General features: G+C 43.0%; 1 protein-coding gene across 1 annotated transcript in view; it reads right to left on the reverse strand.

Moving 5' to 3' along the window:
* The window catches only part of LOC310808014 (MORN repeat-containing protein 1-like), a gene marked incomplete at its 5' end in the record, with an annotated part of 42,929 nt that overhangs the window by 27,665 nt on the left and 283 nt on the right, over window positions 1–14,981 (reverse strand). The window contains 9 exons of the mRNA XM_083674711.1: window positions 1,356–1,421; window positions 3,122–3,357; window positions 3,739–3,865; window positions 4,377–4,487; window positions 8,751–8,847; window positions 13,420–13,507; window positions 13,734–13,824; window positions 14,101–14,211; window positions 14,602–14,700. Coding sequence (XP_083530837.1) covers window positions 1,356–1,421; window positions 3,122–3,357; window positions 3,739–3,865; window positions 4,377–4,487; window positions 8,751–8,847; window positions 13,420–13,507; window positions 13,734–13,824; window positions 14,101–14,211; window positions 14,602–14,700 — 1,026 coding nt within the window. The remainder of the gene's footprint in view (window positions 1–1,355; window positions 1,422–3,121; window positions 3,358–3,738; window positions 3,866–4,376; window positions 4,488–8,750; window positions 8,848–13,419; window positions 13,508–13,733; window positions 13,825–14,100; window positions 14,212–14,601; window positions 14,701–14,981) is intronic.

Consider the following 14,981-nt stretch of genomic DNA (forward strand, 5'->3'; position numbering starts at 1 on the left):
GAGATACATACTCTTGAGCCATGTTAAAAAGCAAAGAGAGGGACCACTCCATTAAATCAATTAAGTCTGCTGCTAGAGTCTGGGCAAAGGATAATTACTTAGGGAGAGCGATCAGGGACTAATCTAATGATGATGCCCTTTCCTGTGCTCCCAGACTTGATGAAGCAGCAGTCCTACAGGAGTGCCTGGCTGGGAAACCACATACACAGGTGAGTGAGTGAGTGAGTGAGTGAGTGAGTGAGTGAGTGAGTGAGTGAGTGAGTGAGTGAGTGAGTGAGTGAGTGAGTGAGTGAGTGAGTGAGTGAGTGAGTGAGTGAGAGAGAGAGAGAGAGAGAGAGAGAGAGAGAGAGAGAGATAGATAGGTACAGTAGGGCAGGTGGCAGCGGGCATGACAATTAGTCCGGGGGTCAGCTGCTTTCTCACCTAGCTTAACTGCCACGAAATGAGCCGAGGACATTAGGAAATTAACAAGGCGGCGTTTTGGGAGCCACTACTCTGACCTTTCTCTCTCTCTCTCTTTCTCTCTCTCTGTCTCTCACAATTTTGTATTCTCTCACCTCTCACATTCTTACTGTTTTTTTTCTTCCTACCGCTCCCTCACAATACATCTTTCTCCCTCTCTCTCATAGACACTCCCTCTTGCAGTTCATCTCTCTCTCCTTTTCTCACACAGTCCAGCCATCTTTCTCTCTCTTTCCCTCAGTGTGGAGAGCGCTGAGATTATCCCCTCTGCATTTCCACTTGACTGAGAGGGCTTCCTTTCAACCCCCCTCCCAGTCCAACGCCGTTCACAGGGAATGAATGGAGAGACGCGTTTAGGGAGAGGAAGGGAGGTAGAGTGTGAGAGAGAGAGAGAAAAAAACTCGTGCAGAGTGAGGAGAAAGCCAGGATGGATTTTCGCGGTCAGACATACTTTGAACGCAGAGCTGAAGCTCAAGTTCACTGCTCCAGCAAGAGCTCAAGCCACATCAACTCCCATTGATCTCTTCCTACAGTATACCCACCTGTTCTCATTAAATCTGCAGCAACCTAGCAGAGAGCTGCTCAGACGGAGAGCACAAACAACTCCACATTGCACAGAAAATATCAATGAGCCCACAAAAAGTTGAGGTAAAAATAAATATTGTAGCACATCTTTAAAAAGCAAAATAAAGGGAAGAGGAAGACCAGTGTGTCCCTACGCTCCTCAACCATGAAACCCAACAGAAGGAGAGACGGAGAGCTATATACCTTATTTCTATCAAATCCACAAGTTCCAACACTGAAAAGATAAAACCTGTTGAGGCATCATGATCATGCAGACCTCTAGCTCATGTGTATGAATCTGAGGTGAGAGCTACAGACGGGGCGTTTACCTGAGAAAGACTCTGTGATGGTGGTGGACTCTCCATCTCCCAGCTGGTCCCCACCGACTTCCTTCCCTGCACAGAGAACAATACACTGGAATGAACCATGGTTTGGCAGGAGTCCGAGAGACAACTGAATGGACTATATAGACTACTGTGGATTCACATCTATATAGACTACTGTGGATACATCATGAATATGCACCAACTATGAAAATAAACTAGATATTGTTGGTCACGGTGTCACAAACAACACGGCATACATTTATTTGTTCGTACAATCCTGCCTTGAGATGTGCGTGTGAAGAGCATGTACATCACGGTCTGCTAATAGACTGCATGCTGTACCTTTGTACGACTTGTTTCCAATGCCTCGTCCCACAGAAAACAAGACCCCATCACCAAAACAACAACAACAACAACTACAGTGGAACAAAAAGCGCGCCAAACTGGCGCGCAAACATTCCTGGAAACACAAAAGCCTGTCCGTATGGAGCATCACCACCACACCCCACCCCAACCCCACTCCCACCTCACCCCCTCAATCGCTACACTACTACACAATCATTAACATTCCAGACAGCGGGAAGCCCGGGCCTCTTTCATCTCAATGAGAGAAGCCTCTTGTGTCTTTAATGGACACCCATATGAAATATTTATCACCCTCACATCCTGCAAGGGGTAATTGTCTCCAGCATGCTAATGGTTAGTGACAAGTCCAGCGACGGCCCAGGTCTGAGAGTGTCTGTGCGTAGTAGTGGAGGAGGAGGAGGAGGAGGAGGGGCAGCATAAGGTTAAAGTGGCATTAACCTGCCAGTAGGTAAGTGAAATTTAGAGGAGATTTAATGACATTGATTAAATACCCACGCAGTCTGGCCCTTACCCTGGCTCCTTGTCTGCTGTGCTGTGTAGTATGTATCTGACGTGATGTGATTTATGGAGAGACCACTTGGCTTATTGAAACAGCGACGACTTAAACACTGCACTTACCATGTACCATGGTATTCCATGGAATCGACTCTTGGTTAAAAGAGTGTAGGCCTATGTAACACTAATTACGGTGACTGGATTTTTCGACAATTTCTACAAGCTGGTTAGGACGCTGTTCAATTACCTTGCATCAATGAACAAGATCCAAGCCATGAGTCTCTGATATGTGTACAAACACAGCTGTAGTAGTGTGTGGGTCACATAGACATCCTCATAAATGTATTGAGACGTCTGCCAAGCCTGATAGTCTTTCAACGCTCCAAAACTTTGGACCTCCATGAGGGGAGAACTCACAAAAAAATATGCATTTAAAACACTCACTTAAAGAGCCAAACTGGTAACATTCACCTTGTCACAAGGTAAAAGTAAAATGTCAATTACAAGTCTGACATGCTAGTCTGTGGATTCCCAAGTCTTTAGTAGCAGCCAGCCCTTGACTGGGAAATCACCCTCGGAAAGGGAAGATTCTGGGGAATGTAGTCTGGCGCAGCAGCCATCTTGGACAGCTGCCCCATGAAATGTCACAGTATAGATATATAGACATTGTTACAGTGTCAGACTAGGACTGTGCTTTCAAAGAACCTTCTGCAAAACTTCAGCAAGCCACAGGCTTCTCGCAATTGGCCTAGTGATATTTTCTGAACTATTAGCGTTTTAAGAGAGAAGGAGAGGGGGAGAGAGAGTGTGTGTGTGTGTGTGTGTGTGTGTGTGTGTGTGTGTGTGTGTGTAAATAAGAAACGGGGTGGCGTGACGAACGGGTGCCATCCATGACTATCTCCCCTCACCATCCAGGTAGTTGGGGGTGGCGCCCCCCCCGAGCGCCGGCCCCTCTGATCCGCTTCCAGACTCCCACTCGCCCTCCGGGAGCGGCGAGTCAGCCTGCACCGAGCCCGATTTAGCCGCCGCCACCACCACCGCGGGAGCAGGGGCGGCGTGGGGGAGGGGGGCCGCTGCTGTGCCTCTCCAGGCCTGGCTTTCAAAGGCTCTCTCCATCAAAGGGTAGCTGACAACCTGAAAGCCACTGAGTGGGGGGGGGTAATAACAGTGAGAGAGAGAAAGAGAGAGAGAAAGTGTGTAAGGGAGGTAGAGAGAGACACTGGCAGAGAAAGAGACAGACAGGGGGGGAGAGAGAGAGAGAGAGAGAGAGAGAGAGAGAGAGAGAGAGGCATGTTGGCATCCTCCACGCCAAGGGAGAAAGCACAGTCCTGCTACCTTGCAGACTATGAATACAAGATGATTTTAAAATATATAGCATAATAATATCAGATGATAATGTGTGTTTGAAAGGCCGTTTCTATACTCTTCGTCCATTATCTCTTAGACCACTGATATGGAAACATGTAGTAAATCTACAGCGATGAAGTAGGAACAGACTAGATATATGCATGTTGACGTGACCTACAATGGTGTGTGTATCAGGGTTTCCTTGATGTCCTCCACCCTCTTCAGCAGGCTGGCTGGAGTTGATGAGGAGGAGAGATCAGAGAGTCTGATACCAGCTGATATCTGTAAGACTCTGCCATTTTCACCTGGAAATAGGGGAGGAATTGGTTCGCACTATTAAAAGAGGACCGTCTCGAAATTGACTACAAACTCAAGGCCTGATTCGATTCATTGGTGAGTCTCTGGAATAAGTAAAAAAAAAAAAAAAAAAAAAACATTGTTCATACTGAATGGAGGTACATTTATTGTTGTGCTTCACAGGGTAGAAATTCCTTACCAATGCCTACAGTAATAATCAATATGTACAGTTCTTGACATTTTTCAGATGAGAAATGCTCTCCTACAATGGGTGTATATTTTTACCTTACTGAATTGAGTCTCTTACTGTACAATTGGTAGACAATAACATTGAGATAAAAAGCAGAAAGTGAGCCTATTCACCTATTTGCAGCTTCATCTATAACCTCTGATTAAAGACAAAATACACAAGGAGTGGAATTCCTTAAAAATCCATTAATATTTCATTAAAAATACAGTACATCTCTTAAAAGTATGTAACACTAATGTGTCCATTTTGGCGTCCATTTTGTGTCTCACCTGTTGTCTTCTCCCCCTCCTCAGTCTGCAGTTGCACGTCCACGGAAAATGGAGACTCTTGGAAGACCTCCAACACGTCCCCTCCCTCAATCACAATCTTCGAGGCGCCACCTGTGGTCGTATACAAACAGGTTTTCAATATACAATCAAGGCCATTCAGCTTCTTCTCTGCACTCAAAAGAAACATTTCAATCTCACTGCGAATTGAAAAACTCTACACTCGCTAAAAAGCCTTGATCACGACCTAGAATGACACAAGTCAGCACACTGAAGGAAATCTGAGTCTCTCTCTGTCTCCTCAATAGGCGAGCTGATTAGCATACGCAGCAGCAGATAACATTTGAGCCCTGTTGAAGCCTTGTCAGGTCCCACCTCATGAATAGATGATTTCCTAGTGATTAGCATTAGCCTGCATAGAGCACGTCTTCATTGACAAAAGGTGTCATGTCATGTCATGTCGTGTCATGTCATGGTACGTAGTCATCATGTCCCGTCATGTTATGTAAATCATGTACCGCCCATCAAAATCACACCAAAAAAAAAAGAAAAAGAAAAAAAGAGAATAATTATGAATTTCATATTCGTAATCAACCTGCCAATCTCCCAACCAGACAAATCAGTGTAAAGCCAGTAAGGTAGAAACTATAGTAGGAGGGTATTCAGTATAAAGACAGTTAGGTAGAAGACTATAGTAGGAGGGTATTCAGTGTAAAGCCAGTCAGGTAGGAGGGTATTCAGTGTAAAGACAGTCAGGTAGAAGACTATAGTAGGAGGGTATTCAGTATAAAGACAGTCAGGTAGAAGACTATAGTAGGAGGGTATTCAGTATAAAGACAGTTAGGTAGAAGACTATAGTAGGAGGGTATTCAGTGTAAAGACCGTCAGGTAGGAGGGTATTCAGTGTAAAGACAGTCAGGTAGAAGACTATAGTAGGAGGGTATTCAGTGTAAAGACAGTCAGGTAGGAGGGTATTTAGTGTAAAGACAGTAAGGTAGAAGACTATCATAGTAAGGGATGGCTAACACTCTTTTTGTTCATTGCTCTCCTCATTAGGCCTGCCAACACGTCTCTCCTAACCAGTGCCAAGGACCGGGCGCCTAGGCATGTCCACACATTAGCATTCAACGCCAGACACGGCCAGGTGCAGAGTACACGTTAGACTCATCATCGCAGATGATCACCTCCGAGGTGGGAATGAAAACAATGGGGCGGAAATGAGAGGCCAATCAATAATGTGGGAGTGACGGCTCCTCGCTGACAGACGGGGGGGCATTACTAGAGAGAGCCAACAGATGCCGCGGCCGTCTGAATCCTAATCCCAGCAATTTACACCCCTGTCAGGTTTGAGCTGGTTGGAATGAATCAGGAGGAGCTTTGAAACGGCTAACCCCCATTCCCACACAGCTATACACAGACGCGTGCGCGTGCACACGCACACACACACGCGCACACACATGCGTACAGGAAATCCTTCAATTGGAGTGATGCACAGCCTCCCACTCATACCAACACCGCCATGAACAATCTGGCAGAGAGACATCCAGCCTGCCTCAACCCCAGAGATCAGTGCCTGCTTCACCTCTCCCCTCACCCCCATCCATCCAACCCCCTCTCCCCTAACCCCCATCCATCCATCCATCCCCCTCTCCCCTAACCCCCATCCCTCCCCCTCACCTGTGGATGTGTATGGCAAGGCCTATGGAATGTGTTACAACCCTACTCTCCCCTTGGCCCCCGCTACCAGCAGGCACACTTTCATCCCTCCCCAAGGACCATCAATAATGCACCATGAAGCCCCCTGACACACACACAGACACACACTCACACAGACACACACACACACACACACATTGTCCCCCTACCCCCTTCCCGTGTGATTTATACGCGGGCCCTCTAAGGGGCTCCCTCTATCTGAATCCATTATCATGCAGGCACATCAGCAGACATCAATACATGACAGACGGGGGTCCGGGGGTCACAGCCCCCGGCGTCAGTGCCCCGACAGAGTCCCCCACGGGAGGGCGGACAACAAACAACCTGTCCCTGCTTAATATTTCACCACCTCCGCCAGTCAGTCAGCTGGAGAGAAAAGCAAAGACTTAACGAGACGTACAGTAGGCTTGTGTATTGACAGCTCAGGCTACAGTCAAGACTTGGCTCCTGATGATGCTAACTAGATGCATGAATCAGCCCATTGACAGTCCAGGTGTGCCTTGTAACAATGCTAACTAGATACCTGTATTGAAAATATTATAGTCCAGATTTGACTCACTTCAACTTGACACCTGTATTGATTCTTTACAGTTTAACTTGGGGTTGAACAAATAGATCAAGTCTAAAATCCATGACAATTCAGAAAGCACATTGAAATTACAAGTCGAGAACTGAAAAATGCCAATTTAGAATCGGAATTTCAATTCACTTGTCAAAGTTACATTGAAATTAAATTGATTCCTGCAGGAGATACTGTTTTGAGGAAACATTGTGGAGTGTTGTAATTTGTGATTCAGATCTCTGATCATCTCTGGTTATTGTGGGTCCAAACAGTTTGCATGTGTCACTGAGAGAAAACAGAAATTAAGACATAACAATGAATGATACACAATCTAGTGGTCCTCAAAAAAAAAAGGTTTAATGGTTGAAAAAATGGTTGCCGTGCATGCTGGCTGTGACATTGCCATGACAACAGCCAATGTCCCAGGATTTTTGTTATGCCAAGGCGTAGTAGAGTGGGTCATAATTCAAGGCTGCCTGAAATGCAGCCAATATCAATTACTGCACAGTACAAGTAGCGGTGGGAGAGGCTGTATTATGTACTGAGACAAGGGAGCTTGGAGTACGTCTGTTTTTTTGCTTTAACTCCTTCGTGGCTGTCCATCTTCAGCTGGTAAGACAATGAGTGTTGAGCATGGCTGACCGTAGAAAGAATTCCCTCCCGCATGCTCCCGTTACGCTCTTTTGCTCACTCTCTCTGTATGCCCAAAAGCCCAGCGCAAAGGGAACGGGTGTTTTCTTAGCTCACCATCGGTGTACTTCTCACTCCGATCTGACGAGATCTGGGGCGTAACAAAGGGTGGACTTGTTTTTTGCACGGATCTGGGCGAGCTCTCGTGACATGAAAAATGATTGTAATTGTTTGCAATGTAATCATCCGAATAAAGGCAGACAATTGACTGCTCTGTTTCCCCCCCCGCTAAAAAACTGGAATTGGTTCACTTGTGATTCCTTTAGTGTAACGTAGGCTTCTGCACAGGCCTCTGGCTCCCTGTTCCATGTGTACGTGGCTTGGCACATAATTATTAGAAATTCTGGCCTGTAAGCTGACTCAAACCCAAGTATGGGGACTTTTGCGTAATGTATGCGTATTGTGCAGCGATTCCTCAAAATGCTTTGAATTCATCCGCATCTTAACGTCCATTTCAGAACCATGGATAACCATGGATGGGTGTCATTAGATTAGGCAGGGTATGACAGCTGCGTAAAGTTTGGTGATTACAGGCAAGTCTAGTTTTGGAAAATCCCTATCAGTTCTGTAGCCCATTAGGCCTAGGCTACTTATTTTATTATAATTCCTTGCATTGAGTAGCCTACACAGCCTTCACTGAAACAATTCATGGGTAGGTTCAGACCATGTGTAGCCAAAGTAAAATAATCAAAAGGTTCATTGAAACAACTGAACACTTGCTCGATCTGAGTCTTGTGTGCGGCAGACTCTGCTCTCTCAAAGTGACATAATGTATGTGCCCTTGATATGGCACTAAATTGACGCAGGATTGTGGGTTTTTGTCCAGTGTTGTGGCTTGGTATCCAACGAAAAACATACTTAAAAATATGGAAGTATTTTGTATGTGGTATTTTGTATATGTACTAAATACATATACAAAATATGCACCTCCCAATTTACGCTCTAACCCAAAATGACTAAACTCCTCCCAACCAGGAGCCTGCATTTAAACCAAGTTAGATTTATTTAAAAAAAAAAAAAAAACTAAACATTTTGGCCTGTTTAATTTCACTGGCGTCAGCAATTGGGTGGGCGTTGATCTGTCTGTGTGTGTGCATACTGTTGATCAGCAGAAGACTGGACTGCAGATCATAACCATGTCCTAGCAGTGAGACCGTAGTTGCTCTGCTATCTACTTGTATCGCATGTTTCAATCATTATCATATGTTTTAATCAATACTTGTTGTAGGAGGAGGGTCAATGTATTTTTTTCATACGTTCAGGGAGGGCTATATTAAAAAAAATATATTTTGCTTAGGGGAGGGTCGTCAATGTTGCTATTTTCGAGGTCTGATTCCCTCCATGTACCCCCCTATCATAAATCAGTCTGTTAGAGTAGACGTTGTGGCAGACAGGCCACGGAGACTCACCCAGCGGCCTCCCATTAGTCCACACGCCGCCATAGATGACTCCGGAGCAGTGGATCATGGTCCCTTCGCCGTTGAAGACATTATTGCGCCATTGGCCCTGTTCAATGATATGCAGCACATTAAAATGAACATACGTAAAGAGAGTATATTGTTTCAGGGTTTTGTAAATATTCTATTACTCAATAATTACTGTATGTATTCTAATTTAGGGATAATTATGTGAGACTGTCAGATATTTAAGGGTATTTTCACACTTTGTCAGCAGAGGGAGGGTGGGTGTGTGTGCCATGTGCAAGTGTGTGCAGGAGAAGTGGAGAAAGAGAGAAAGGTAAAGCGAGAGAGAGAAAGGAAAAGAGAAAGAGAGTGTCAAAGTCAAACAAATTCAAGGGGATCAATGCGTAGACTTTGCCTAGCATATCCAAGGGAGCCCCAGACTCAAAGCTCTCGAGCAGTACTTCAAAGTGGTGACACGTCCATTAGAATTTATAATTCTGATCGCATCGACAGGCCTAGGGCTAAGGCACAGGCGAAGAAATGTGCAAAGGAAAACTAGGCCACTGAGAGAAAGAGAAAGAGAGAGAGAGAGAAAGAGAGAAGGGGGGAGGGAGGGAGGAAGGGCAGGTGGCAGAGAGAGTGAGGGAGAGAGAGAGAGAGAGCGGGAAAGATAGATAGAGAGAGAGAGAGAGAGAGCGTTATTGGGGGTCTGAATGGAAAGCTGCTGTTTTCATAGCTTTGCCCAGCACCAATGATGTTAATATGTTGATTGTATGTATACTGTAATTCAGCCTTTAGGCTGCAAACATAATCTGAGTCATGCACATCATAACATTGAGTTTCGTGAGCCCTTGCGATAAAGTTGTGTGGCAATACAACACTGTACTGTACTTGGAAAGTGATTTAAGAGAAAAACACTTAACACCATGGCTGACCAAGACGAACAACAGTGAATATTGTTCCTCAACCATCATACCAAAAGAACATGTTTTCTTTGACAACATACTGTATTTCTCCAAGGTATTTCCATGCCTTTAATATAATGTATCTATATCAGTTTTGCGGTATTCATCCCAACAGTGAAAACAGGATCAGCACACTAGATATTCATAATAATCAATAATCTGGTTTGTAATTTTAGAGGTGAAATCTATCGAATGCATGGCTTAATCTGCTTAGGCAGCGCCTCTCTCTACCCTGCCAACATTGGGTTGAGGGGAGTTTTGTGCTAGCTTAGCGCAGCTGTCAGAAGACTGCTCTGTGAGTAATCAATACTTGTCTTTCCTGGGCCTCTACCCCCTGCTCCCCATAGCCACAGCATGCCAGTTTAAAATCAATAAGTCCTGCAACTGATTATCGAGTTCAAGTTCAGGTCACCAAGGAGAGAAGTCTCTGTTCATTTCGATATGAACTGGATATAATATAGAGGGGTCTGATGAGGGTAAATATCCAACAATTACTGTACTGCTTTACTTACTGTGAGAGTATAAGGTGGCCATTGGTAAGGCACACAGTTTTTTGCGCTTGTCAACTGGCTATTATTTTACGTCATAGGCATTTTGATAGCTCTTGACTCTGTACTGTAGTGAAGCTTGTAGACTGCATTATGATGTTTGTACAGTACATCTGTTCCCAGTAAGCTCCCTAATAAAATATTTAACCCGATTATGTGCCTCTGCATGCTTCATTCAAGTGTGTGTGTATGTACATTAGACTACTTCTCATGGAGAAATCGGGTATCAGGTTTGTTTTTCTTTCTCAAAAGAAACTGTTGATACAACTCGATGAGACTGCTCATAAGTACATCTCCAATAGTGTATCACTTTCAGTAGTGGTAGGGCTGAACAGCAGTACCACTTGTACAGAACATAGGGCTCATGCCAGAACTACAGTGCCCGGTATAAGTAATGGAACAATGAGGCATGTTTTCTTCTTTTGTCTGTATACTCAAAAAGTTTGGATTTTAAATCAAACAATTACTATGAGGTTAAAGTAGAGATTCTCAGCTTTTATTTGATGGTATTTGTGTACATATTGGTTTGCCATTTAGTCACACTTTTAAAGGCACCAAAAATAATTAATATACAGACAGATTCATATAATGTCTAAATTAAGAATTTATGTTTCATATTTGGTTGACAATCCTGTGCATGCAACAACTGCCTGAAGTCTGCAACCCATTGACCCCACCAGACTCTGGGTATCCTGTTGTTTGTTTTGAGGTGTTTTTGCCTAAAATCTTATCATCAAGAAAATTAAATGTTGGATTTAAGTCTGAAGATTGACTTCAATGGGTGGCCAGTGAATAACTTTCCACTTTCTCCTCCCTAGTTGCTATGGCAGTAGGTTTTGGGTCATTGTCTTACTGTATGATGAAGCGCCATCCAATGATTTTGAAGGCATTTGCTTGTACTCGAGCAGACAATATGTTTCTGTACAATTCAGAATACATTCTGCTGCTGCAGTCAGCAGTAACATCTTCAATTAAGACAAGTTACCCAGTTCTTGTGGCAGCTATACATGCCCAAACCATAACACCTCCTCCACCATGTTTCACAGATGAGGTGGTAAGCTGTAAATCTTGGGCAGATCCTTTTTTCTCCAAACTTTCCACTTGCAATCACTCTGGTACATGATAATATTAATCTTATCTGTCCACAATACCTTTTTCAAAACCTCTGTAGGCTTTGTACATATTTTTTACCTGACCATCCTCCTAATTTATTAATTAACTAATTTACGTATTCTTTATTAGTTAACTAATTGACGTATTCTGCAGATGGTAGTCTCTGACATATCCTGGAGAGTGTATCTTGGAGAGTGTTTCTCGTCTTGTTTTGGTGTTTTTTCTTAATCAATGTGAGCATTCTTCAGTTGTTCACTGTAGAAGTCTTCCTTGGTCTACCAGCCTGGTTATGATTGCTGAGCTCCCTAGTGCTTTTTTTATTTAATTTAATTATGTTCTAAACTGTTGATTTTGGCAAGCTTAACACTTTAACTATGTTTCTGATAGTTTCTTTCATTCTTTCTTAGTTTCTTCCTTTCTTTTTTTTTCAGCCTAATGACTTCCTTGACTTTCATTGGCACCTCTTTGGTCCTCATGTTGACAGACACCAATAGCAGAACTCTAAAGGAAAACGCAAAGCCTAGAATCTATACTAGACATTGACAGCTCACCTGACTTACCAGAAACACCTGTCAAGCCAATTGTTCCATTACTTTTGGTGCCCTGAAATAAGGGACTATGTATAAAAAGTGTTGTCATTTCTAAATGGTGAAACCAATATGTACACAAACATTGTCAAATAAAAGCTGTCTCTACTTTAACATCATAGTTATTGTTTGATTTCAAGTATAGATAGTATAGTATAGATTAAAAAAATAAAATGGCACTGTATACACTCACTGAACACTTTATTAGGAACACTATGCTAATACTGGGTAGGGCTTCCCTTTGCTCTCAAAACAGCCTCAATTCTTTGTGGCATTGATTCCACAAGATGTTGGAAACATTCCTTTGAGATTCTGGTCCATGATGACATGATTGCATCACGCAATTCCTGCAGATTGTTCAGGTGCACTTTCAAGCTGTGAATCTCCCGTTCTACCACATCCCAAAGGTGTTCTATTGGATTCAGATCCGGTGACTGGGAAGGCTACTGAAGAACACTGAACTCATTGTCATATTCATGAAACCAGTTTGAGATGACTTTTGCTTTGTGACATGGTGCATTATCATGTTGGAAGTAGCCATTAGAAGATGGGTAAATTGTGGCCATGAAGAGATGCACATGGTCAACAACAATACCCAAATAGGCTGTGGCATTCAAGCGATGATTGATTGGTATTAACGGGCTCAAACTGTGCCAAGAAAACATTCCCCACACCATTACACCACCTACACCATGAGAAGATGTACAGGTGTTCCTAATAAATTGTTACGTGAGTGTACATCACATTGAAAGAACCATAGTGTTTCAGAAGCTGTGTATGTGGTTGTTTATAGAGAACAATATGATACTACAGTAGGCCAATGGTATGCAAGAGGCAAGTTATTTTTTTGCTCATGGTGCTCTGTATTCCTCGCGTTGAAATGCAGTACAAATGTAACTACTGTACACAGGAAAAAATACTGAAAATAACAAAAATTTTACTAAATCTATATGGAATCAAGATACTGTCTATGTTACCATTGCAACTATGTTATACCATAAAGGCACAGAGTGGTATTGCACTGCCATGCAATGTGGTCCTCAACAGAAATACAATGGTGACCCCTAGTGGACTATTGGAGGAATAACATTCATTGAGCTGCTGAAAACTGCAATATAAATAGCCAACAAATTCCAAAATAGGCTTCCAGGTGACACTACCATAAAAGACCCATCATATAACGTTGGTAGGTCTACATCAATGTCTGCACAAGGCTACATATAGTCTACATTACAACTGAATCCTCATTTACACTACAGAACTAAAAAGAGCTGAACCGAGCTATACTGGGCTGGCCAGGTTATGCATCCCCCATAGTTGCTGAAACAGTGCTGGAAAGAAACTATCAGAGCCAGCTACATTTACATTACATTTACATTTATGGCATTTAGCAGACGCCTTTATCCAAAGCGACTTACACCAAAACTCAGTATCAGGTGGGCCCTGTAGTGTGTCAGCCTACCTCATACACTGAGCCATCCCCAAAGTGCATCACCCCATGGCCTTGTCTCTGGTCCAGCAGCCACCCTCCCTCGTACTGATCACCATTACTGTACATGAAGGAAAGTCAATCTCACTACGTTTGAAATTAGATTCTTCAAATGCATTCAGTTTAACAAGACTTCAGCCTGCTCGGAACAAATCATTTTGAGGTGCTCTAAACAAATCAACCGTGTGTATTGTGCAACATTCTTGGAACAGTTCCATTAAAGTCCTAAATGAAAATGACAGATCTAATTTACAACGTAAACCAAAGACCTGTAGACAACTTTGTACCTGTAGTGCATTTGGCCTTCACCGTGCCTCTTGTTCTGATGAAAGGACCCCTCATACGTGTGTCTGTCCTTATCCACAAGGAAACCATGGCCTGTATGATAGTGAACATTATGTTTTATGTAATAGCTTAAGCAAGAAAGTATTACATTATTCAATGTATGGGACACATAGCACATTCACACCAAGGGCTTGTAGATATATGATATAATATGATATGATATATATAGATATAATAATGTAGTGGGGAAGTTAAATCACAAATATTAGATTTGTCTTGGCAATACATTTGTCTTTGTAACCAGGTTCTCTTTCTGCCAAACTGGATTCAGTCCCTTTAGAGCTTATCATGAGATATAGTTCTGCTTACCGTCTCTGAGTCCGTAGGAGAATTCTCCCTCGTATCTCTCTCCGTTGCCTTTCTGCAACACTCCACAGCCATGCAGCTCCCCTCCGCTGAACTGGCCAGAGTAGGAGTCACCTGAGAGGGACAGTGGATTATAGAATTGTAAAAGAAAATAATAGAAAAATATTATTATTTCTACTTGGTAGAACTAATTATCTAAAATGTTGTGATGAAAGCATTTCATTATTCTCATATCAATCTATTTAACTGAACTCTGTGGAAAAACAGTAGCCATATACCATTGTGTGATTGAACTGGTAGAGCATGGCGCTAACGATGGGTTTGATTCCCACTGGGACCATATATAGTGAAATGTATGCGCTCATTGCAATGTACGTTAGTCGCTTTGGATAAAAGCTTCAGCTAAATGGCATATATTATTATTATTATCATCATCATCATCATTATTATTATTAACTCATTAGCCTAAGTTCTCATTCATAGATGACCAAGGCCTTGTCCTACCTGTGTTTGACCAGAACCTCAGCCCATGCCCCTCAATCTCCCCATGGGCAAACTCGCCCTCGTAGTAACTTCCATCTTTCATCAAGAGTTTTCCATGGCCTGGATAAGATGATAATTGTATTCAGACTGTGGTGTATTTTCCAAAGAACTGTGCAAAGAGCTTATGCACGATTTGCTAAGCAGGATAGAAAAACAGAAAACATAGGATACTGAATCTTTGGTGGGGACTGCTAGCTTTGGAGGACAACATTTTCTTATCTTGTCTTATCTTACTCAGAGTCTGGCCTAAAACAGGTTTAAGATGCAGCTCTGTTTTGTAACTTCCTCCATAGAAAATGTGGATGTTATTGAACTTATTTGTTATGGAAATTGGTTGCAAA

This window comes from Argentina silus (genome assembly GCF_951799395.1).
Source record: "Argentina silus genome assembly, chromosome: 8".
Classification (NCBI taxonomy): domain Eukaryota; kingdom Metazoa; phylum Chordata; class Actinopteri; order Argentiniformes; family Argentinidae; genus Argentina; species Argentina silus.